Source organism: Pygocentrus nattereri, chromosome 11 (genome assembly GCF_015220715.1).
Source record: "Pygocentrus nattereri isolate fPygNat1 chromosome 11, fPygNat1.pri, whole genome shotgun sequence".
NCBI classification, from domain to species: Eukaryota; Metazoa; Chordata; class Actinopteri; order Characiformes; family Serrasalmidae; genus Pygocentrus; species Pygocentrus nattereri.
In genome coordinates this window covers 20221282-20247445 of record NC_051221.1, presented here as the reverse complement: position 1 = coordinate 20247445, position 26164 = coordinate 20221282, and the positions used below count along the sequence as shown (strand labels likewise).

Genomic DNA, 26164 nt, shown 5'->3' with positions numbered 1-26164 from the left:
GGATATTGTACTGGGTATCGTGAGCTGTTTCGTGAATGACCTGGCTATTGTACTGGATATTGTACTGGGTATCGTGAGCTGTTTCGTGAATGACCTGGCTATTGTACTGGATATTGTACTGGGTATCGTGAGCTGTTTCGTGAATGACCTGGCTATTGTACTGGATGTTGTACTGGGTATCGTGAACCGTTTCGTGAATGACCTGGCTATTGTACTGGATGTTGTACTGGGTATCGTGAGCCGTTTCGTGAATGACCTGGCTATTGTACTGGATATTGTACTGGGTATCGTGAGCCGTTTCGTGAATGACCTGGCTGTTGTACTGGATATTGTACTGGGTATCGTGAGTCGTTTCATGAATGACCTGGCTGTTGTACTGGATATTGTACTGGGTATCGTGAGCTGTTTCATGAATGACCTGGCTATTGTACTGGATATTGTTCTGGGTATCGTGAGCCGTTTCGTGAATGACCTGGCTATTGTACTGGATATTGTTCTAGGTATCGTGAGCCGTTTCGTGAATGACCTGGCTATTGTACTGGATATTGTTCTGGGTATCGTGAGCCATTTCGTGAATGACCTGGCTATTGTACTGGATATTGTTCTAGGTATCGTGAGCCGTTTCGTGAATGACCTGGCTATTGTGCTGGATATTGTACTGGGTATCGTGAGCCATTTCGTGAATGACCTGGCTATTGTACTGGATATTGTACTGGGTATCGTGAGCCGTTTCGTGAATGATCTGGCTTTTGTACTGGTTTTTGTGAGTTGTTTCATGAATGACCTGGGTATGATACTAGATATTGTACTGGGTTTCATGAGCCATTTTGTGCATGACCTGAATGTTGTACTGGCTGCTGTACTGGGTTTTGTGAGCTATTTTTGTGAATGACCTGGTTATAGTACTGGCTATTGTATTAGGTCTTGTGCCTATTGATTGCCATGCTGACGCCATTTCCATTTTATTACCATCAAATACCAGGGTAAATGTGCATGTGTGAATGAGGCTTAGCACTCACTGTAACCCGAACCATAACCTCACCCTAAATGTTTCCAATTTGTATTTTTCTGCATCAATTGATGTGAATTTCATGGTGAATGGACCAACAGAAATGGTGTAAGATTACCTAATGTAATCTTTGGGTTGTTTTTTGGGGTTTTAGTTGTTTTTGGTTTTTTTTGGACAGTGATGATATGTAAACAGAAATAAATGTATTTGCATAGGAGACTAGTAGTGGATACACAGTGACTTACTCAGATGAAGTGAAAATGAGGAAATGGATGTTTTATTCTGTCATCATCTAACATCTTAACCCCCATTTGTGCTTTACCCAAAGAGAAATGTGTGCATGTTGTGAATATAAATATTTTACATATGTGAACCAATCAAACACAAACCAATGTGTTTCAACAAGGGACTGCCATGGAGGGTTGAACATACAAAATGAACTGATATATTTGTTCTCTCTGCTCTGTTTTGTGTCTCTTCAGTCTTATTGCCTCCAGAAGATACTACTTCGAGATTCTGCATAAGCAGGATGACAAGGGTTCAGATCATGTGGAGGTTGGGGTGAGTCACATTATGTATATTCTGAAGTACTTTTTGTCATATAACTACATCACATCAATTCACATGACAAGTCTGTATTCTGTAACATACTATTCAGACAGGATCACACAAGGACACAATTATTAGCAGCATGTCTTTCTGAGTTTTTCACTCCAAATTCAACATGTTTAGAACTTTTTAGATAGTGTGTGCTTCTGCATGTTGCAAACCTTTTTCTGTCTTAAGGAGAGAGCCAGGAGTTGCCAGGAGATGCAGAATGATGTTCTTTATTGTGCGCACATGAGCACCCAAACAGTGGTTTGGTCAGTCTGGTCAGTCTGGTCAGTTGGTCCATCAACAGTTCTACCATACCTTGTACTTCCCTAGCAGCTATATGTGTGGTGTCAGAAAACACAAACAGTAGACTTTGTTGTAGGTCAGGAAGCATGTGACTAACCATGTGTGTATCTGCTAATGATTTCCTGTTGTACATTGAAGACAGAGATGATCAGTACCATGTGACCAGCCATTGTTGAATTCTGCAACTTAAAGTAGGGAAGAAATAACAAAAACTAAAGAAAGAATATTAAATAAACCACAGTTTAGTAAAATTTGCTGTAGACTAATCCTATGTGAATTAACATGTTAGTAAATGTTCCTGTCCTGCAAGGAATGATTTTTTGTTGTTTGTTTTTTTGTATTGCAGTAGTCAAGGAAGCATTTCTGCATCCCAAATAAGCAGCTGAGCTATTGGCCTATCTCAAGTGTCCAATGGCAAACATTCAGAAAACTGTAATATGACAAAAAACAAATACATTATAGTTTGATTGTATGTGGCACTTTTGATTGGATGAACCACCTGGCTAATAACAATGCTAATAGCACATTGCATTCACTAGTTAGGAACAAAACTATAAGAAATGTTTGTGATGATCTCATTGACCAGCACACATCACCAAGACTGTTTAAGACATTACATCTCATAAGACAGAGACATTGCCTCAAGAGATTTGAGATTACAAGAGATTAATAAATACATACACTTACCTTGATGGTGGCACAGGGCCCTCTGTCCTCTTAAAGGAGCTGGGTGATGTCACAGCTATCAAGCAAAGCCAGAGTAAAACCTGTAGCGAGAAAAGAGAGTTAATTAAAGTTGTAGCTAAATGTGAATGTGAATGTACTTACCAGTTTAGAAATGAGAATTGACCATGTAAATATTGTTGATGTTGCAGATGCATATCTTATTCGTTGATAGTTGGCGAGTGAGATATTGTTACCCCTGTAATCTGGTGTGTCCCACCCTCAATCAGGGTGGGCGTAGACTAGAAAACTACTTCTTATAAGTCGCTCTGGATAAGAGCGTCTGCTAAATGCTGTAAATGTAAAACTAGACCATAGTGTTTTTTGGGGGAGTTAAGGGAGTAGGCTCAAGGAAGCCACAGTGTATAGTCTCTTTAGATTTATATTTAGCTGCAGCAGACTGAGGTTTAGGCTGTGAGCATGAATGACTGCTGGATATTAGCTGAGGAGCTATTGGAGTCGCCTTAAGAACTGTTTTTAAACCTTTAACCCTGCTGTAAATATTTTCTTTGCTGGGCGATCAACAATTAACAAATGACTGAGAGCTCCTGAACTTACCTGTACGTGTGTGATATTGAAGGGGAACCCAAAGCTTGTTTCCTAGTCATAGCCTCACATTACTGGTGACATTGTGTCCCACTACATATGAGAACGACGATGTACCACAATAACGTTAGCATGTCTTTTCTACTTTTGAGCACAGTAAGCCATGCATTATGTATGGAACTTTTTAGTGTGAAAACACCATGTAAATCTAGTTGATGCATCTATTTCTGTCATTTATACAGAGAGCTTTAATCTGTGCAAATGAATAATAAAGAATAGAGGCTTCCTGTGATAACATTACCTCACTGACATACTGTACGTCTAGAAATCTCTGAATAGTACTTGAATCAAAAGGTTGATAGACGAGGGTTGTTGAATGAATGACGGTTTGGGGGTTGTAGGTCAGCCATGGCATTTCAGTAACATATTTTCTAAAGCTGACATTCTGGGACCTAGTCAACAAACAACAGCTCTCTCCCCTCTTACAAGCGATGCTGTGAACGCACTTACAAATGACAGACTTCATATACTCAATGCCCAGCCTCCAGCTTTTATTGCTGTCTCTGTCGGATGATGCTAATATGGGTGTTAGTCTGTTTGTGTTGTTGGGGGATAAGCTACTGTAATGACTTCAGCATGGAGGCCCACAGCCGGAGATGGAAAGGAGTACAAAGGGATGATTGAAGTGATTTATACTGGCAGGACGACTCTTTAGTTCAGAGGGAGCAGGCAGCGGCATTGGGAGCAGCCTGATCTGTTCAGCTTTTCAGACTATGACACAATCTCTGCTGGGCTCAGAATGGAAACTCTTCAAACCTCAGGGTTCAAATTCACATACAGCACTCAACTCTATTATCCATTTGTTTGTTTATCTGTCTTTATCTTATTTGGATAAAATGCTCTGTCTGGCAGAAAAACATGAGCCTTCTTCCAATCCATGTGATCACAGAGCTATTTCCAGCACTGCTGTTCCCATATTCAAAACTCTAGCTCACATGCATGATTCTCATAACTGCTGTTCAGCTGTATTTAATGTCATACAGTCATTCTAGTTATATTTGCCTGTGTGAAAAGACAATAAGAAATTAGTTTGTTTTAGCAGATAGCTTAGTGGATGCCACCAAGAGAGAGAAAATCACAGTTTCTGCTAGGAAATTTTGGAGCTAGTAAAAGGGCCTGGGCAGTGTTGACTCTACCTAATAAGCGACATAAGCAGCCACCAACAACTTCTGTGTTATCATTGTACCATAATGTTGTCCAGGATGCTGGAGTGAGGGGAAAAAAGCAGCTGGTTAATAATGTTTTAAAAAATACAGTAGACATGGGGATGAGATACATAGAAGAATAAGTGCACATGAGGAGAAAAAGCTTAAAGATATGTGCCATTTGTTTTGGCTTGTAGTTCTTCTTGGCAACAAGATGTAGTATTGGATCATAACTACTACTAAGATCACTACTGCTGCTAAATGTAATGTTAGCTGGGTAAATAAGATATATTGTATGGCAAGACAGATCGCTGGATCAAGAATGCTGTGAGCTTATTAGATCCCCACATGAGCATCCAATTATCAGCAAGCCACTAATTAGCCAGTTATACATTTACATAACTTAGCTTGGGGTAGTTATTATTGGGGTAGCCTCTAATTTTACAGTATATCAGCTAGCAAGATGGGGTCCCTAAAGGTCCCTGCTTAGGTCTCCCAAAAGACTCAGGAATAATTTTAGTTTAGCAAAAGAAAGGGGAACATTTTGGTCATAGGCTTTTGATGTCGATGTTGCACAAAAGCAGCTACATTGTGGCCTAGAGGGCTTTCAGTATAACATTTGAAACTGTAATGTTCCTTAAAGTAAATGGAAATATATATATATATATATATATATATATATATATATATATATATATATATATATATATATTTGAATTTAGAAAAAAGCCATTTGACATTTAAAAGCCTCTACTATGCCTATCTCTAAGCTCCTGGCCAAAACTGACATTATCACACTTAATGGCCAACAATTGCATGGTATAACATAGTTTAAGGTTTAAAATGCATGGGCATATTTGCATCTGCCTTTAGCTACTCTGTTGTTCTGAAAGAAGATATATGAGTACTTTATTAGCAGAATATTGGCGGGAATTTGTTCTTGTGTAAGGTATCTGCTTCAGATGGCAGGCATTTTCTAACAATCAATGCCCAAATGTGAATACTTTGCAGCACAATCACCTAATTATCTCTAAATGTTTGCAGGTAGCTAAGTAAGCTGCCAGGTTAGCTGTTGGGCCTGTTACAGTTTTTTTTTTTTGCTACACTTGATGTGCTTGCACTTTCAGTAGTTTGGATTTCATTGGTGTGAAATTTTATGGAAATGTCATTGTTGAAGATTTTTTAAGAGTCATTCTTTAAGAATTACTGTTTATAAATTACGGTTTATAACAGCATGAGTATGCTTGGTATTTATATATTTCAAGTTTAATGTCTAATCCCAGTTGACAGCTCTATTGAGCTATGCAAGAATAACATCAGCAAGTAATATTAAATGCTAAAAAACACGCTTTTGCATTTCATCACCATAAATAAGCATAACCAAAGAATAAAACAACAGTAGGTCTGTACTATGAATGTAATGACACAAGGTAATACTTTTGTACTAAAGTATGTGAACTCTGAAGGTTCTCTTTCCATGCAAATTTCCTCAACTCCTTCTCAGTTTGGTTACCAGGTGTAGGTAATAAACCAGGATGGCTAGTGGTTTCATTACAACAACAAAAAGGCCAGTGCATAATAACAGACTCCTGGGTAGCTGACTATAGACAGCTGAGCCTTTTCAGAGGTGCAGTGAGATTTTAGAACTTGATGTTCTATTGATTTTCTCCCTGCATAGGAAATGAAAAATGAGGAAAACAGACAGAGTGGATTTGGACAAATAAATGGAAATATAGAACCTCTCCATTTATCTTTTCCATCCATGAATTATTTAAAATCATTCTGACAGCGGGGACATGGAGAATTGGCTGAATAAAGTACAGCATGCTTTTTCTCTGTGGATATTACTTCAGAGATGAGCTCAGCTATATAGTGATATAGTGCTGTAAATTTGCACCAGGAGTAAAAATAGGAACTCTTTCCATCTTTACAACTGTGTGTCCATAAGTTCTTTTCTGTCATACCCCATCTGGCTCCTCTCTTTTCCCCTTTTCAAAATATCTATAAATTGTAATTTCCTCCTATTTTGAAGGGCCCTCAGTTGAACGATGCATTTTCTTCCTTCAGTAACTTTGATGGAATATGATATTTTGATGGAAATTTGCACAATTAACAAAATCGGAAGTGAACTGGATTTATGTTGCTAGTACAACAACTATAGAAATGTTTTTACTATGTTTACATGTTTTTTTTTTCTGTTGTAACTACATGATATTGATCTGAAAAAGCTGCAGTTGTGCTGTCCATTTTAGCTCGACATGGCTTTGTGAAGAGGTGTGAATTGTCCTCACATCAAAGAGTTTTTACCCCTCCCATTTCCCATTGCTCACTAGCACACCCTAACCCTGGCCCAAAACCTAATCCTAACCCTCATATATTTTTGACATGTTACTGCTGAGTGTTAGTGTCATCTATAAGAACCACTTAAAATAAAGTGTCACCTAAATATTTGTATATTTCACCTCAAGTGCATAAAACACTGTCGCAAGCATCAGTCGTTGTATTCATAACCATGTTGTGCTTTAACTTTCTTTGAAGTAGCTCCAAAATCTTCAGACATCTGGTTCCTATCACCATCACTGTGAACAATTCTGACTTGATAAGCGCCTTTAGAGCGGAGTATTTCACATCATGCCACTCTGAATGACTTTGTTTACGCCTTAATGATTTAATTATGCAGAAATTTGGTGATGTCAGTGGAATGCCCCTTTAGGTGACAGTTCTGTGTTAGGAGTGGTAAAAAAAAAAAGTTGCATGAAAAATATTTTATTTAGCACATGCAATTTAAAAAAATTTTTTGAAACAGCACATTCACTCCGCCCCTAATAAAAGGGCTCCACCTGCTACGTTGTATAGGCACCTATGGCTCAAACTACTGGCTGGAAACTTTGTGAAAACTTATGTAGTGATAAAACAGAAACAGCAGTCATTCATTCGCTGCCACTCCCTGTCTCACACTTACACGGAAGACAGAACTCTCACATTATTCTGGATTGTGTGCGTGTGAGAAGCTGCAGGGGAGAGAAAATAGAGAAGAAAACGAGAACAGGATCATTACTCTTGACGTTGTTATTGTGGCTTAGCAGACTGTGGGAGAGAACATTGGCTATTAATGAACTGTTTTATTGGCCCAACCTGATGAGCTCTCCAGAGTCCTCCCAATTAGCCCTTAGCCTCCTCACTGCCAGCACACCGACATCACACCCTTTCACTCCACTCACATCAAAAGCGACTTATGCAGTTGCCTCCTGCTAACTCTAATCTTAGCTTTTAGCATTTTTCCTAATTTGTGAGGATCTGTGTGCTTGTGTTTGTATCCTGTCATCATGTTTGTTGCATGTGGGATAAGGTCTGCTCTGTTTACTCACTTATTTATCCATCTGTTTATATGCTAATCAGCACTGGTTGACGGCTGTAGTGCTCGAGGCTAGTGCACGAGCAGAGCGTTTTGGACATGATGAGCACTCGCAGGGCTTTGTGGGTAGTGCTGGAGGAAATCATCAGCGTGGTGAGAGAAATGAATTTTATCACATTAGGAGCCAAAAATAACAGCCACAGCCCTGCCCAATAAGCCCGACAGCAAGGACACAGAGAGGAAGAGAGAGACAGAGAGGGACAGTGTGCGGCAGTGCGTTCGGTTAATGCCGATTTCATGCAGATCTGCACACTCACTGATCTTCAAATCACTGCATCATGGAAATCTGCATGTGTATGACACATACTGGCGATGTGGACATGCTTCCCAATTGCATCCACAACGCTTGAGCCAGAAAGATTTAAATCAGATGTCGTCCATTCAATCAAAGGGAAGAGAAAACTTAGAAATAGCTTCTCAGCAGTGTTTCATAATTCTCCACAGTAGCCATCTCTGCCTTTGCTGTGATGTCACGCTTGGAGGACAGTTGTTGCTTCTTTGTCTTTGTTTTTTCTCTCCTCGCCGAAGTGTCCTACAGTGGGTCTCCCATGGCAACACTTCTGTGCTATGTGGGCTTTGATTGGTGGAAGGGCCTGAAGTCAAGAACCAAAGACAAAAGCCATATTCAGCCTGAAGAGTGTGAGTGAACTTAGTGCCTGAGGACTAAATGAAACATGTGATGAGGAAGATGGAAAGCAACACCATTCCTTTTATGTTTTCTCTTGAAGAACTGACTGTAAAAAGAGGCAGGAAGGTCAGTCACCTGTGGAATGTATAAGCTTAAAAGAGAGTCTGAATAATTAGTATTTACATCATATTTTATTACTTTTATCGCCCATTTCGCAAAAAAAAAAAAAAATTGTAATTAGTGATGTGCATTCCGTCTGCTTTTGATATTTGAGTATTTGCAAGAGTTAATACAGAAGGGAACAAAAAGCAACAGCTCAAAAAGGGGAAAAGAACGACTTCATCTGAAATAAAAGTAGGCCTGTGGACATTTTACATAATATATCTAGAGGTAAACATTTGAAAACATGTTTTAATATTCAAAAATAGCCATGGGAAGTTGGTAGGTTTTGTATCTGATGAGTAATAGAGGCCACGTCTTCAGAGAAGCTAATGTTAAAGAGCTAACACTAACCAGTGCGATGTAGACTGCTGATTAGGACTCTGTCTTTTACACCAGATCTTTTCTCCTCAGTGGACAACATGTGACTTTTGTTATGTGTAGGTTCTGGAATCTCAGCATTATGTTGTTAAGTTGGCATTGAAAATTCCATGCTTCATAGCAGCTCTGCCAATGGTACATGGCACTGTGGCATGCCGTAGCGTAAACGCGGATACATCTGGACTTCAGATACAACCCCAATTCCAATGAAGTTGGGACGTTGTGTAAAATATTAATAAAAACAGAATATGATGATTTGCAAATCCTTTTCAACTTATATTCATTTGAATACACTACAAAGACAAGATATTTAATGTTCAAATGGATAAACTTTATTGTTTTTTGCAAATATTCACTCATTTTGAATTTGATGCCTGCAACACGTTCCAAAGAAGTTGGGACAGGGGCAACAATAGACTAGGAAAGTTGAGGAATGCTCAAAAAACACCTGTTTGGAACATTCCACAGGTGAACAGGTTAATTGGAAACAGGTGAGTGTCATGATTGGGTATAAAGGGAGCATCCCTGAAAGGCTCAGTCGTTCACAAGCAAGGATGGGGCGAGGTTCACCACTTTGTGAACAACTGCGTGAGCAAATAGTCCAACAGTTTAAGAACAACATTTCTCGACGTGCAATTGCAAGGAATTAAGGGATTTAATCATCTACAGTCCATAATATCATAAAAAACACTTCGTAGTAAAAGAGTGCGGGTACTAGACTGGCCTGCCTGCAGTCCAGACCTGTCTCCCATTGAAACGGACTGTTGAGCAACTGAAGTTGTACATCAAGCAAGACTGGGAAAGAATTCCACCTACAAAGCTTCAACAATTAGTGTCCTCAGTCCCCAAACACTTATTGAGTGTTGTTAAAAGGAAAGGTGATGTAACACAGTGGTAAACATGCCCCTGTCCCAACTTCTTTGGGACGTGTTGCAGGCATCAAATTCAAAATGAGTGAATATTTGCAAAAAACAATAAAGTTTATCCATTTGAACATTAAATATCTTGTCTTTGTAGTGTATTCAAATGAATATAAGTTGAAAAGGATTTGCAAATCATCATATTCTGTTTTTATTAATATTTTACACAACGTCCCAACTTCATTGAAATTGGGGTTGTATGAGCATTCATCAGCCAAGTTCCTGAAAAAAATTAACCTCCAGAATGGTGCCACTGGCAGGGTGGAATTTTTATGAGTTCATTAAAAACAGTGGAAAATCCAGTTTGCCGTCATGCAGGTAGCACCAACATAGAAACATAGTGTAATGACGACATTTTGCAAATCTCTTCCAACTTCACAACAGTTACTAAATGCTTTTTTAGGTAGAGCATGGTTAGGTTGAGTTCAATATAAATGTGTATAAATACATACAGATGACTTTTGAGCGTGGCCGCAGCACAAAACATACCTAGATACAGCAGCAGTAGCACTCGCAATGCGCCTAAAATTAACATTCAGTTTACTGAGGCGCTGCAGAGGAGTACCTAATAACTGCTCACTCATGAGGTTCAGTGGTTTAAATAGAGCAGTGAAATAGTGGTGCTGTTAACAAGCTCAAGACAAAAGAGGAAATCAAGTTTAACAAGGAGAAGAAAGTAGTGTTAATAAATTATGATTACACTCTACAGTGTTGTGCTCCATCTAAAAAAAATGTAGTTATAAATCCGTAATGTAATAACGTGGACTATGCACTACTGTGTGCTGCATCTTCTCACACATGTACATCTGAACCTGAGAGCAGAAGCGTCATTCTGTTGGATCTCTTCAGGGATCGTCCATTTAGCCACAATGCCTGCTTGCTATCATTACCAGTAGTTTCCCAATTACACTTCTTTGAGACACAAGCGCTGCTAGATGCCCAAACTTTAGTAATTGAGCAGAGTATGTAATCATTCGCATTTCCAGTATCTCCACCTATATACTATGTGATTCTGCCATGGTTTGCACTGTCCTTCTCTAAAGCCTGTGTGTCAAACACAAGGCCCTCTGGCCAGATGAGGTCCGCGATACAATCTTATCTGGCCAGCAAAAGTTTTTTCATTTTCTATTAATATTAACCGGTTTCACAATGTGCTGCCCCAGCATGCACTGTAATGTAATGTGTGCTCTGACTCTCCTACCCCAGAAATGGTCTATGGGACAGTGGTTACACCTCAATTCTGCACAATTCTGTACAATTCCAGACAAGTAATGTCAAGAACACACTAGCTGCATTTCAGCTGCAGTTGCTAATGCATAATATGTTGCTAACCAACATAAATGCTTAACATCATTAAAGTCTTAATAAACTTAAAAAAGCAAAGAAAGGATGCCAGGTGTCTATCTCAAGCAAATAGGTAGGTTTCAAAGACCAAGCTCCTGGGGACATTTACATTTTTTATATTTCAAGTGTTCATGTAATATTTCAAGGTCTACTAAAAGTGCCTATATTTTACTGTGGATGTTTTTGCATATTTTGATAAATAATTGCCAGTTTGGGATTATAGCACAACATTAATTAAAAATAAACATTGTTTTTTTCTGGCCCACCAATTTGTTGAGACTTTTTCATTTTGACCCCTTTAGTGGTTGAGTTTGATACCCCAGCTAGCGTATTTTGCATTTTTTTCATGCACCTCTAACTGTCATTAAAAACCTCAATACAACTAGTCCTTCTGTATTTGAACATACTTTAACCCTTTAAAGCCTTGTTCTGAAAAAAGAAGTGCCCATACTGAAAAATAGTTAGTATCTATTTGGAAATAATTTGCATAACTATTTGGCAAAGACTCCAGTTCCAGCATGAATATGTACAGTGCATTATTAAACTCAAAATGTTAAGTGACGTTAATTCTCTGTTGTGCATGGATGTTCCTAACTGACAGTGACAAGGTGGCTTGCAGAGGACATTTAGCATCTGTTGCTACAAATGCTGCAGATGAAAAAGCTGAGAGCAGAATAGTTTGTAGTTTGAGCAGTGCAGTGTCTTTGCTTCTCTCTCAAAGAGAAGTTTGCCTATGTCAGGGAGAGGCCATGGCCCGCTTGAATAGAGCAAGGCTGTCACAAACCTTCCACACCCGACGCAAACATGATTAAATACTGCTGGCTGCCTTTGTCATTTTGTTCCTCTGTTGGTACATTTTATTATTTTCCTCCTGGTATTGATTTTTGGCCTTTGCTGAGGAAGGGTTCAGGCCAATGAATCGTCCCTGTGTATTACTCCCACACCAGCTATCACCACAGTCCTGAGACTCAGTTCAATAACCGCAGCAACGGTTAGCATTAATGCAGCCAACACACGCACAACTCTGTAGCCTTTTCTGTAACTTTTTTATTTGTCCGCTGTAAGAGCCGCTCTGATGGCGGCTTCTTTCATTGACTGAAACGCCCACATTTATCATTGAGGAAAGGCTTTTAAGTGCTAATGGGTTTCATCAGTGCACTCCGCTAATGCACAGAGACTTGTTTAACATGAAGCTGGAAGGAAGGACACACCCGAGAGAGAGAGAGAGAGAGAGAGAGAGAGAGAGAGAGAGAGAGAGAGAGAGTCATTCAGGAGAAGGTATCCTATTGTAAATTCTTTTCATTTTTCTTTGAATAATTCTTTGTGTTGAAGTTTTTAAATCAGTAAACACACTTTCTCCAACTGTCAAATGTCCTCTGAATTGTGAGGTCATTAAATAGTTGAAATATGAATATTGCTATAAGCAACCTGACATTCCTGCACATTTAATCAACCTAACCTATTTATGTTAAAATTATAATGACACATCTCTTTAGCACCTAAAGAGAAAACACCTGGCTACTGAAACTAGTCCACCACTACTGGGGTGACTTCCCTACTTCACTTGACAAAGCTAGCTGTTCTACATGCACTATTTTGGTGAGGGTGCCAGTATAGATGCCCCGATATGGGACGTTTGGGCTGGTGCCGATATCATTTTCATTAGCATGTAACATTTATTTCTCTAACATTTATTTAAGTAGCATTTATTTCTGTAGTATTGCAAATGCAGTAAAATAAATCAAATGCAGATATTTTAGCATAGTAGCCCAGCTTCACCTAAACATTCTGCTCTTCTGGAGGAAAATAACTACATCATCAAATATTAGATTGTAATATCAGCCAAATATAAACAGCTTCCAAATACCAGTATTTTTTGAGCAAATATCTGCTAATACCAATATGATTCTGATATCGTCATGCATTCCTATTTGCCAGTGTTAAGATGTCAGTTTAGTGTTAGTGAGCATGTAGTGTGTATATATAGCAATATTCCTTAACAGCTTAGTAATTTAAATGACACTATTCTGGGAAAAGTGTATGCAGAAGAATATGTGTAGGCTTTTGAACTCAGAGCACATAAAACCAGAATCATAAAAAAATAACAGTCATTTTTTCCCCATAGCTAAGAACATCAGCTACATGAAATGGCATGTTCTGTTTCTTCATTTCTTAGAAGAAGAAAAAACATTTAATTTACGCGAATCATTCACAAGTGAAACTGGTAAGGTTATGAGTTTAATGTTTCAGAAAAATATCATTGCTGTCAGAACAAAACCTTGCAATCTCCAAAATGTCAACTTTACAGGAGAAGGAAAAAACACACTTTACTTTTAATGAATGAAATGAAAAGTCAATGAAAACAGTTTTTTTCCAGGTAATTTTGGGCGATTTCTCTTGATCCATTCATCATGAAATGTACACACAGTGTAAAAGGAAACATTTTCAAATTATGTCAAAAACTGAAAAATGACAAAAATGGAGATACAAAGTTTTGTTCTGACAGCACTGATATGTAATTCCTGAATACATGCAAATATCCTGAATCAGAATGTCAGCATTAGTTTTTATATAAAAACTGCAAATTGTAATATAGCCTCTGTGCTTAGCTTTGCAATTAGCTAATTTAGAGCAACAAAATTTCAAAATAGTGCAGTTTAGGGCCTCTAGAACTGGAGCTGGACAACATCTGCAAAACAAAGCCTACGTATGGAAAAATAATTATTGATTCTGACTTTATAACAAATTATAATTAAATAATTTATCTTAACATGCACTCAAAGTTCAGCTTGCTAAAATACATAAACATACTATGTATACAGGCTATTTTTAGCTGTTTATTAGAAGCTTTGTATGTGACATGACAGTTTGGTCACAACTTGGGCACTGCTCTTTGTCTCTGAAGCAGTTTATAGTGTGCCCAGCACTGTACTGTGCTCTGTTTCCAGTATAGCACTGCAGAAAATGTGCTGAACATTATTGGACAAAAATTGAAGCAAAACCACTTATTTCTGGTACTGTCTGTTGGAAGTTTAACACGTTTAACATGGCCTTTCTTACTTTCTTACCTCCACCCTCAGGTATTTAGACAATTGGTCTGTTCTTATGAAATCCAGGACTCACAACATCTATAGTGTTGTTGAGTCATGACAGTTTTAATGCGTTTGCATCTTAGGTTGAGATTTTTTTACCAGAAACCACAGGGATACTCTGTGATGTTCTGTTGCTTACTGTACTGGCTCCTGTAAGCAATAGAACACATTTCCCCATTTATTCAGTGTTTGCTAAATCAATCCATGCATTTTAAGCTCAAATGAAGAAGAAACTGGTTTAATAATTATCTTAAAACTAGTTTTTAAGATAATCATAATCATAATTAGATCAAACTGGATTTGTCCTGTATGGCGTGGTGATTCAGGTACATGTTCTAGATGAAGAGGGTGGAACGCAATGAAAGAGACAGAAAGTTTAACTTGGTTGACTCAGGGTTGGAGAAATCAGCCCACTTTGCCTGCTGTCTCACAGTAGTAGCGCTATCAGTGATTGATGGTGTGGAGAGCATGTGATGAAGTGTCCTGCGTGTGCTGAACTGTCCTAGAATGCAGCTGCTCTGTTTCTGTCCCACTCGACCTTCAGCCCCCTGCAGACAGAGCACTGTTGGATATACTCACATTCCTATCAGCTCACACTGCATCTATGAGAATACTGTAGGTGTACAGAAACTTCCAATGTAAATTATGTAAAGAGATTTTGTTCCAAGACATTTTGGAGCATTTCTATTGGTCCATTCATCATGAAAGTGTAAAACAGTACTGGTGTCCAAAGACATTTTTGACAGTATTGATATTTGAGTGCGACCATGTTGTAGTCCAGGGGAGCTAAATTGAGTAATTTAAAAGAATGTGGTTCATATTTGTCTATATTGGTGTGACCACATGAAGGTTATGTCTTGGTGTGTGTGTGTGTGTGTGTGTGTGTGTGTGTGTGTGTGTGTGTGTGTGTGTGTGTGTGTGTGTGTGTGTGTGTGTGTTTGTGGCGTGGATTCTCAGCGTGGAAAATGCCCTGTCTCCCCTCATTAGCAGGAAGATAACGAGAAGTGACGTGGTAATTGCTGAATGTCTTTAAAAGACTTGTAGCCTGTCACTTGCTGGGTGAATGTGTGTTGCCAGAGGACCACACATGCGAGTTTGTGCGTGTGGAGGGGGTGAGGAGAGGGCAGTGTGTGTGTGTCGGTACCTCAGTATGAGATGTCCTGTGTGTCTGAAGTGTGAGGGTCACCTTGCGCGCTGTGAGTCCCAGGTAAAAGAAGGCCGGTGCTGCATCCTCTTCCTGCTCGCCTCCTTCAGCCAGGCTTTGATCCCCAAAGGCCTCATTCCTCAATCAATACTGCACAGTACAGACATGAAGACCATGTTCATCTTTTCATCTGCAGAGAAAAAAGTTCTTCATTATTTTCTCTCTCTTTTTTTTCTGTCTTCTCTCTTTTCTCTCTCTCACTCCCATTTGATCCCCCATTTCTCTCTTGCTCTTTCTCTCTTTGCCATCTCTTTCTCTCTCTCTCTTTCTCCATCTTCATCTCTATTTCTATGTTTCCCCTCTCTCTCTTTGACTTTCTTTCTTTTTTTCTGTCTTCTCTTTTCTCTCTCTCACTGTCTCATCCCCCATTTCTCTCTTGCTCTTTCTCTCTTTGTCATCTCTTTCTCTCTCTCTTTCTCCATCTTTATCTCTATTTCTTAATTTCTTCATCTCCCCTCTCTCTTTCTGTCTTCTCTCTTTTCTCTCTCTCGCTGTCTCACTCTTCCACATTTCTCTCTCTTGCTTTCACTCTTAGACATCTTTTTTCTCTCTCTCACTCTTTCTCTCTATCTCTCTTTCTGCATCTTCATCTGTATTTCTCTGTATGTTTCCCCTCTCTCTCTTTGACTTTCTTTCTGATTTTCTCTGTCTTCTCTATTTTCTCTCTCCCTGTCTCACTCTTCCTCATTTTTTTCTCTGTCTTGCTCTTTCACTCTTTGCCATCTCTCTTTCTCAATCTCTCTTTAACTCTGTCTCTCTTCTCTCCACTTCTCTCCACAGTGGCGCCCTTTTCTCCCAGGCCTGAAATATGAGGTCATTGATTCTGCGTACATCTCTCTGTACACAGGTAAACCCCTATCACACACACACACACACACACACACACACACACACAATCACTCCACAGAGAATGTGAATAGACTGAGAGCTTGACCACAGATTTGATGTTTTATTTAAGCTTTTTTGGCCAAAAAAATCAACTATAATTTTCTCTCTTACCTCAAATGGACTTGATCAATTAAGACATGTTTGATTTCCACAGTTTGCATCTCTATATTTGAACTGCAGCTAGGACGCTAATGTAGCTAATAACTTTTTAAATATGTATCATGTCTGGTGCTTTAAAAGAAGCAGGTAGTGCTTACGTGGCTGGTAAATCAACTTGATTGGCAAGTAGGTAAAAACAAACAGGAAAGGCTCGGCCAACTGATAAACATTTCCAAACTGACAGATATGGTTCATTCCACTGAATTAGTTTGGAGTTGGAAACCCATGTCACTTTTTAACTCACCTGGACTTGATCAATTGCTGAAGACAGAGACCAACTGATTAAACAATTGGAATTAGGTGAGCTCCAGCTCGTTTGGCATGAAAACCTACAGCCACACTGGCCCTTTGTGGATAAGATTGGACGCCCCTGCTCTAGACTTTAATTATGTTTACTTTATAAAAATCAGTAACTGAACATTAGATTTGGTAGCGAACAAAACAATCATAGCACTACTGAAACTTTACCCAGTGCTTCAGTAGAAACTGCTTTGGTAGTGACAATTTTAGGTAATTTTTATAATAACAAATGTGTTTGCTTTACCACGGCTAGAAAGACCCAAATGCTTTTTATGTAATCTAAGAAACAATAATTTCAATAAAGTAATTAAATTATTTGATTTGTGTTTGTATCTTATTTCCATAACTTGCAGAACTAAATTTCAGAGTATTAACTTTTTCAGCATTTTACTTCTTTACCTTTATGCTCTCCTCCCATCGACCCGCCACCAATGGGAGGGGCAGTAGTAGGGGTTCGGTGCGTTGTGGATCGGGCAGTGTCCGAAGGCGTGGGCCTTGGCGTTCTGATCCTCGGTTGCTGAAACTGGCTTTTGGAACTTGGAACGTTACCTCACTGGCGGGGAAGGAGCCTGAGTTGGTGCGCGAGGTTGAGAGATACCGGCTAGATATAGTCGGGCTCACCTCAACACACAGCTTGGGCTCTGGGTCCAATCTCCTTGAGAGGGGCTGGACTTTATTCTTTTCTGGAGTTGCCCATGGTGAGAGGCGGCGGGCAGGTGTGGGCTTTCTCATAGCCCCTCGACTCGGTGCCTGTATGTTGGGGTTTTCTCCGGTGGACGAGAGGGTAGCTTCCCTACGCCTTCGGGTTGGGGAATGGGTCCTGACTGTTGTCTGTGCTTATGCACCGAACAGCAGTTCAGAGTACCCAGCCTTCTTAGAGTCCTTGGGAAGGGTGCTTGAAAGTGCTCCTCCTGGAGACTCTATTGTCCTACTGGGGGACTTCAACGCTCACGTGGGCAATGACAGTGAGACCTGGAGGGGTGTGATTGGGAGGAATGGCCTCTCTGATCTGAACCCGAGTGGTGTTCAGTTTTTAGACTTCTGCGCAAACCACAGTTTGTCCATCACGAACACCATGTTTGAACACAAGGATGTCCATAAGTGCACATGGCACCAGGACACCCTAGGCCGCAGTTCAATGATTGACTTTGTAGTCGTGTCATCGGACTTGCGGCCATGTGTTTTGGACACTTGGGTAAAGAGAGGAGCTGAGCTGTCAACTGATCACCACCTGGTGGTGAGTTGGATCAGGTGGTGGGGGAAGATGCCGGTCAGACCAGGCAAGCCCAAATGTATAGTGAGGGTTTGCTGGGAACGTCTAGCAGAAGAACCTGTCAGATTGATCTTCAACTCACACCTCCATCAGAACTTTGACCAGATATCGGGGGAGGTGGGGTACATTGACTCAGAATGGGCCATGTTCCGTTCCTCCATTGCTGAAGCGGCTGACTGTAGCTGTGGCCGTAAGGTAGTTGGTGCCTGTCGGGGCGGTAATCCTCGAACCCGGTGGTGGACACCCCAGGTGAGAGATGCCGTCAAGCTGAAGAAGGAGTCCTACCGGGCATGGTTGGCCTGTGGGACCAAGGCAAAAACCCGTGTATGGGAGGAGTTTGGTGAGGCCTTGGAAAGTGACTTTAAGTCGGCTCCGAAAAGATTCTGGCAAACCGTCAGGCGACTCAGAAGGGGAAAGCAGTGTGCCACTAGCACTGTATATAGTGGAGATGGTGTGCTGCTGACTTCGACTGAAGACGTCATTGGGCGGTGGAAGGAATACTTTGAGGACCTTCTCAATCCCACCGACACGTTCTCCAGTGAGGAGGCTGAGTATGGGGACATGGGAATAGGCTTGTCCATTACTGAGGCCCAAGTCGCTAAGGTAGTTAAGAAGCTCCTTGGTGGCAAGGCTCCAGGGGTGGATGAGATCCGCCCTGAGTTCCTCAAGGCTCTGGATGTTGTGGGGCTGTCTTGGCTGACACGCCTTTTCAACATTGCGTGGACATCGGGGGCGGTGCCACTGGATTGGCAGACTGGGGTGGTGGTGCCTCTTTTTAAAAAAGGGGACCGGAGGGTGTGTTCCAACTACAGGGGAATCACACTCCTCAGCCTTCCTGGCAAGGTCTATGCAGGGGTACTGGAGAAGAGAGTCTGGCTTATAGTTGAACCTCGGATCCAGGAGGAACAGTGCGGGTTCCGCCCTGGTCGTGGAACACTGGACCAACTCTTCACCCTCTCCAGGATTCTGGAGGGTTCATGGGAGTTTGCCCAACCAGTCCACATGTGCTTTGTGGATCTGGAGAAGGCATTCGACTGTGTTCCCCGGGGTATTCTGTGGGAGGTGCTTCGGGAGTACGGGGTACATGGCTCTTTGCTACGAGCCATTCAGGCCCTGTACAAACAAAGCTGGAGTTTGGTTCGCATAGCCGGCAGTAAGTCAGACTCGTTCCCAGTGAGAGTTGGACTCCGTCAGGGCTGCCCTTTGTCACCGATTCTATTCATAATTTTTATGGATAGAATTTCTAGGCGCAGTCAAGGGATGGAGGGTGTCCGGTTTGGTGACCTCAGGGTCACATCGCTGCTGTTTGCAGATGATGTGGTCCTATTGGGGACATCAGGCCGCGAACTTCAGCTTTCGCTGGATCGGTTTGCAGCCGAGTGTGAAGCGGCTGGGATGAGAATCAGTACCTCTAAATCCAAGACCATGGTTCTCAGGCGGAAAAGGGTGGAGAGCCCTCTCTGGGTCGGGGATAGGCTCTTGCCTCAAGTGGAGGAGTTCAAGTATCTCGGGGTCTTGCTCACGAGTGATGGTACAAGGGAGCGGGAGATTGACAGGCGGATTGGTGCTGGGTCAGCAGTGATGCGGGCTCTTTACCGGTCTGTTGTGGTAAAGAAAGAGCTGAGCCATAAGGCAAGGCTCTCGATTTACCGGTCGATCTACGTTCCCACCCTCACCTATGGTCATGAGCTTTGGGTAATGACCGAAAGAATAAGATCGCGAATACAAGCAGCCGAAATGAGTTTCCTCCGCAGGGTGTCTGGACTCTCCCTTAGAGATAGGGTGAGAAGTTCAGTCATCCGGGAGGGACTCGGAGTAGAGCCGCTGCTTCTTCACGTCGAGAGGAGCCAGCTGAGGTGGTTCGGGCATCTGGTTAGGATGCCTCCTGGACGCCTCCCTCGGGAGGTGTCACAGGCGAGTCCACCTGGGAGGAGACCCCGGGGAAGACCCAGGACACGCTGGCGCGCGACTATATCGCCCAGCTGGCCTGGGAGCGCCTCGGAATCCCCCTTGGAGAGCTGGTGGAAGTGGCTGGGGAAAGGGAGGTCTGGGCTTCATTGCTTAGGATGCTGCCCCCGCGACCCGAACCCCAGAGAAGCGGAAGATAATGGATGGATGGATGGACCTTTATGCTCTATGCTAAACAGTTTATAGATCATTCCAATTTCCAGCCCCAATTTTGTCCTCCCACTTTTTCTCTAAACAAATCCATCCAAAATCCACCCAATCAGACAAGAACTTGCCTAATCTGGCAACACTGGATACGAATGCAGTCTGAATGCAGTGATTTTTTATTTAAAAATTAAACTAATAATAAATTTACATTTTTTTTACTTTAAAAGAAATCAAAATGTCTTTAAAGCATGCAAAAATAAATATGATTTTCACAAGTTGAAATTCAAGGGTTATATTTTCAAGGGTTATGGTTTGGGACAGATACTTCCTCATAGAAAGTACCCTATACTTTAGATGTTTGTATATATTTAGCCTACGTCTATCTATGCCTTGAAAAGATCATAAGAAACATAATAATCCTTGTGAATATCTAAAGTCTGAATACTTTATTGTTTTTTTGTTTGTTTGTTTTTTTACTGTGGGACTGCTGTTTGAACTAATTCATTCCAGTGTTGCATATAATATTACATATAAAACGTACATAATAGTTTTAAATAAAACATGCAAGAAAAGCCAACATCAAGAATACATTACGTTCAAAAAAAGAGAAACACTAGTTGTAGCTGACGCTCGCAATACAGCAATATGTTACTGTGACAATGCCAGAAGTTTATGAGATTATCATATTTGATTTCTGATTGTTTTTTTTTATGTTGCATAAATTAATGATGAAATCCGTACTGCAATTCGTAGTTCTGCTGTTAGACCTTATTGAAATATTAAGTTTAATTTGTTTATTAATTTGTGGAGAGACGTCATTTCCTGTCTGGGTAACGTGCGCGGGAAATTGTGAGTGGAAACTAAGCGAAAGAGGAAAGAGACGAGAGAAAGAGACAAGGAAAAGATGAGAGATGACTGTCTACTACTGGCTAAATAGGCGCACACGGTAACTATTGTAAATATTGAAAATTGTGTACCTTTGTAGAAGAAATGTTTCTGAAAATGATGTATATGCAATGTGTTTTTGTTGTTGTCAGTTTTCACGGTGTTCCGTAACTTGGTGAAGAAAATAAAATGGTTGTGGACATCAGTAAGAGGCGTGAATCTTATTACCAGAGTAGATATAGTGAAAACGTGTCCTAATCCATCCACGAGGCTTCAGAGTGCAACTTCGCTAGCATTCAGCGACAGGCTACGGCGAACGGCGGCATCGTTGCTACGCATCCAGCGGCAAGCTACAGGCTACGGCGAACGGCGGCATCGTTGCTACGCATCCGGCGCAAGCTACAGGCTACGGCGAACGGCGGCATCGTTGCTACGCATCCAGCGGCAAGCTACTGGCTACGGCGAACGGCGGCATCGTTGCTACGCATCCGGCGCAAGCTACAGGCTACGGCGAACGGCGGCATCGTTGCTACGCATCCAGCGGCAAGCTACAGGCTACGGCGAACGGCGGCATCGTTGCTACGCATCCGGCGCAAGCTACAGGCTACGGCGAACGGCGGCATCGTTGCTACGCATCCGGCGCAAGCTACAGGCACACTCTGTGGAGCAGTTTCAGGCTACAAGTCCTCAGGTTAGACTGTGCAATTATTATGCCTCAGGAGTTTGATGGATAGAACATAAGCTAACGTTTGATCATAGTAACCAAGAAATTAAAGGGATTAAAAAAAAAAAAAAAGAAAAAAAAAAAAGAATGCTCTGTCAATAACTGTTATTGTTCGTTGTTTGATGAGAAGACTGGTTAATATTTATTGGATTACAATAAGCTGGGAAAGTTAAGCGCAGGTGCTACTCAAGTATCAAGGGTGTCATTTTGGTTACTTGGTCACTTACTGCTAACTATAGCCTTTATATCCTTGTAACTTACTTACCTTGCTTTCTACATATGGTAACTCTTAAAGGTTCAAAATGTCTCAAAATAGTGATAAACAGTCTGGTGTCATGTCGCAAGGGCAAGAAGCAGGGAGGCTAGATGAGGGAAAATTAAGAAAATCCTCTCGTGAAAGACGAATAACACCTAAAATGCAAGAACTGAAAGAGCAAGAGTTAATTCAAAAGGAGAAGAAGTTTAAAGCAACATATGAGAAATGGAAAATGTACGTAAGAGGAGTTCGTACAAGGTTGAAACAAGAGTGCTCTGAAGGCGACATGTATGATATGATGGATGAGGCTGAGAAGCTTAACCTTGAGCTAAAGGAGCTGTATGATAGCATCCGACTCCAAAACGCACCAAGTCAAGAAATTCGGAGAAAAGTGGACGCATGCTCTGCTGTGACCTCAGACTTACTGCAATTGATGAGAGTGCGCCTCTCTGAAGAAGGAGTTGAGTTTGATGCTGAGGCAGAAAGATCAAGATTATGCATGCTACTCGATAATGAATATGCTAGGTCTACATATGGATCCGCAGTCTCTAGAGTTAATGCACGCAGCTGCAACCATTCCGACCGTCTCTCAGAATCACTTAGCATTTCAGCTAAGAGGGCAGAAACAGCTGCTCTGTTGGCTGCTAAGAGAGCCGAAATTGATATGGAAGCTGCCATTGAAGCTCAACGTCAGCAGTTGACAAAACTTGAAAATCAGAGAGACATTGACGTCATTCAGGCAAGGCTAAATGTTTATATTGAAGAAGAGTCAAAAGAAAGGGATGGATCATGCAGTCTTATATGCAGCAAAGTCAACGATATAAACCCATGCTCTCACCCCATCCTAGATCAAGAACGACAAACTGTAAAGAATGAGACATCCCTAGTCCAAGCACTACAAGAGTCCTTATCTCTCACTCGCCTTCCAACCCCAGAACCTACTTTATTCTCAGGTGATCCTCTGAAGTTCACAGAATGGAGCACAAGCTTTAAAGCTCTCATAGAGAGACGATGCTCCAACCCTGCAGATAGGCTGTTCTACCTGCAAAGGTACATTGCAGGGGAGGCAAAATCCTTTCTTGAGGGCAGCTTCTACAGAAAAGACGAAGAAGCCTATCAACAAGCATGGAAAAGACTGAATGCTAGATATGGTCATTCCTTTATAGTGCAACGGGCCTTCAGAGAGAAGCTAAACATGTGGCCAAAGATTGGTGGTAAAGAGTATATCAAGCTGAGAGAATTCAGTGATTTCCTCCAAACATGTAGTAATGCCATGTCTCACATAAAGGGTTTGCAGGTTCTGAATGACTGCGAGGAGAACCAGAAAATGCTGGTCAAGCTTCCTGAATGGGTGACATCCAGGTGGAACCGCTATGTCACAAAGCAGCTGGATGAAGGCCAGGACTATCCAAGTTTTAATGAGTTTGCTTCTTTCATTGCAAAGGAGGCACGTATTGCATGTAATCCAGTGTCATCCTTACATGCGTTAAGGCACTCCGCAGAGACACCACTAAGAGAGATGAAGCGCTCAAAAGCAAACACATTTGCCACAAATGTAAAGACCCCAGTTTCATCAAGCTCCACATCCAAACCAGACCTTGATGAAATCCGGTTGAGAGACACTGGCGAAAGGCCAAAGAAATGGAGCACATCATTACAAAACTCATACATAGGCAAGTGTATTTGTTGTGGAGAAAATCACTCAATACATAAATGCAAAAGGCTAACAGAAATGTCTATAGAAGGAAAGAAAAAATGCATACATGAGAACAAGTTGTGTTTTGCATGTCTGAGAAAAGGTCACAATTCTAAAGACTGTAGAAACAGAGCCATGTGTGGCATATGTAGAAAGAGTCACCCAACTCCATTACATGAGGATCGTTTCTCAGCAGAATCAAAGCAAAATGCAGTTGAAGAAAGTACATCCTCATTATCATGCTGTGTGAATGGAGGAGAAGGTGGGAGCACATCTATGATTGTGCCAGTATGGATTTCAGCACCTAATGCTCCTGAAACCCTAGCATATGCCCTACTGGACACACAAAGCAGCCACACATTTGTTGATCAAGAGGTGTGCGAAAAACTTCAGGTAGCATTGGAACCTGTAAGATTGAAGCTCTCCACCATGATGGGGAAAGATGCAATTGTGAAGAGTCAAAGAGTATGTGATCTTAAAGTCAGAGGTCTCACCTCAGACATTTCCATCAGCTTACCTCCAGCCTACACGAGAGACTTCATTCCTCTTGACTGCGCCCATATTCCCACTTGTCAAACAGCCAACAAGTGGAAACACCTTGCCAGCATAGCCCAAGAGATACCCCCATTAATGGACTGTGGTGTTGGATTATTGACTGGTTATGATTGCTCTAGAGCATTAATTCCAAGAAATGTTATCACTGGGGGTGACTATGAACCTTACGCCATTAAAACTGACCTCGGCTGGAGCATTGTGGGAGGCACACCACAGCATGTGAGTCGTAAAGATCTGACTGGTCTTTGTCATCGGGTATCTGTCAGAGAGCTACCACCTATAACACCATCTTCTGTCATTAAGGCTCTTGAGTCCGATTTTGCAGACACAAAATCATCAGATAAAAGCATATCTCAGGAAGATATTTGCTTCCTGCAGGTCTTAAAGGAAGGAATCCGGCAAAACGAGCATGGTCACCTTGAGATGCCTCTTCCATTTAAAGTACGTCCACACCTTCCAGACAATAAGAAGCTGGCTTTGGCTCGACTGAAGCACCTTAAAAGGAAGCTGGACAGAGACCCCAAGTTCAAAAATGATTATGCGAGGTTTATGGAAGGTGTCTTTAAGGATGATGAGGCAGAGAAAGTAGACACCCAATCAGAGCCTGGGAAAATATGGTATATCCCACATCAAGGGGTTTACCACCCCAGGAAACCAGACAAGATCCGGGTGGTTTTCGACTGCTCTGCTAAGTACGAAGGTACTTCATTAAACGATTATCTGTTAACAGGACCCGACCTTACAAATGGTCTCACAGCTGTACTATGCCGTTTCCGTAAGCATCCCATTGCAGTCATGTGCGATGTTGAAAAAATGTTCCATAGATTCCATGTCAGCGAGGAAGATAGAGACTATTTGCGGTTTCTCTGGTGGGAAAATGGTGACACAAACTCAGAACCCACAGAATACCGCATGAAGGTGCACCTGTTTGGAGCGTCATCTTCCCCTGGCTGCGCCAATTATGGCATGAAACACCTTGCTAGTCAAAATGAGAAAATGTGCCCTTCTGCAGCTAGCTTCATCAGCAAGCATTTCTATGTTGATGATGGCCTCATAAGCGTGAAATCGGTTGGTGAGGCAATAGAGTTAGTGAAGGAAGCCCAATCTGTGTGTGCTAAAGGAAAATTGCACCTTCACAAATTCCTTTCCAATAACCGAGAGGTACTAGATTCCATCAACCTAGCAGAACATGCTGTGGAGGTAAAAAATGTTGATCTCAACCATGATGACTTACCTGTGCAAAGAGTACTAGGTATAAGATGGAACACTGAAAGCGACAGTTTTTCCTTCAAGGTGATACTTGATGAGAAACCGGCAACACGACGAGGGATTCTCTCTATTGTGGCCTCTTTATACGACCCTTTGGGGTTTCTGGCTCCTTTCATCCTTGAAGGAAAAAGAGTGCTGCAGGAGATGTGTCAGAGAGGAACGGGGTGGGATGAACCACTACCCAAGGATTTGAAGTCAAGGTGGGAGATTTGGATGAAGGATTTGGAAAATCTTGAGAAGATTGAAATACCACGATGCTTCATACCAGTTGGCTTTGGTGAAGTCCAGAGAGCTGAATTGCATCATTTTTCTGATGCAAGCAGTCAAGGTTATGGCCAGTGCTCGTACATCAGGTTGGTGAGCGAAGAGAAGGTGCACTGCTCCTTGGTCATGGGCAAAGCTAGAGTCGCTCCAACTAAACTAGTCACCATACCAAGGTTGGAGTTAACTGCGGCAGTAACCTCAGCAGCCGTGAGCAACATGTTGAGGGAGGAGTTAGAGTTCAAGATCGATGAGGA

At 41.5% G+C, this 26164-nt stretch overlaps 1 protein-coding gene and 1 long non-coding RNA gene across 2 annotated transcripts in view; one reads left to right on the top strand and one right to left on the bottom strand.

Moving 5' to 3' along the window:
* The window catches only part of b4galnt4a (beta-1,4-N-acetyl-galactosaminyl transferase 4a), a 213299-nt gene that overhangs the window by 163948 nt on the left and 23187 nt on the right, over nucleotides 1-26164 (top strand). Inside the window, exons 8-9 of the mRNA XM_017717516.2 lie at nucleotides 1492-1570; nucleotides 16307-16373. Coding sequence (XP_017573005.2) covers nucleotides 1492-1570; nucleotides 16307-16373 — 146 coding nt within the window. The remainder of the gene's footprint in view (nucleotides 1-1491; nucleotides 1571-16306; nucleotides 16374-26164) is intronic.
* The window catches only part of LOC108439246, a 34714-nt gene that overhangs the window by 5571 nt on the left and 2979 nt on the right, over nucleotides 1-26164 (bottom strand). Inside the window, exons 2-4 of the long non-coding RNA XR_001858747.2 lie at nucleotides 15467-15656; nucleotides 2597-2676; nucleotides 2007-2094 (exon numbers count right to left, since the gene is read on the bottom strand). This is a non-coding gene — a long non-coding RNA (uncharacterized LOC108439246). The remainder of the gene's footprint in view (nucleotides 1-2006; nucleotides 2095-2596; nucleotides 2677-15466; nucleotides 15657-26164) is intronic.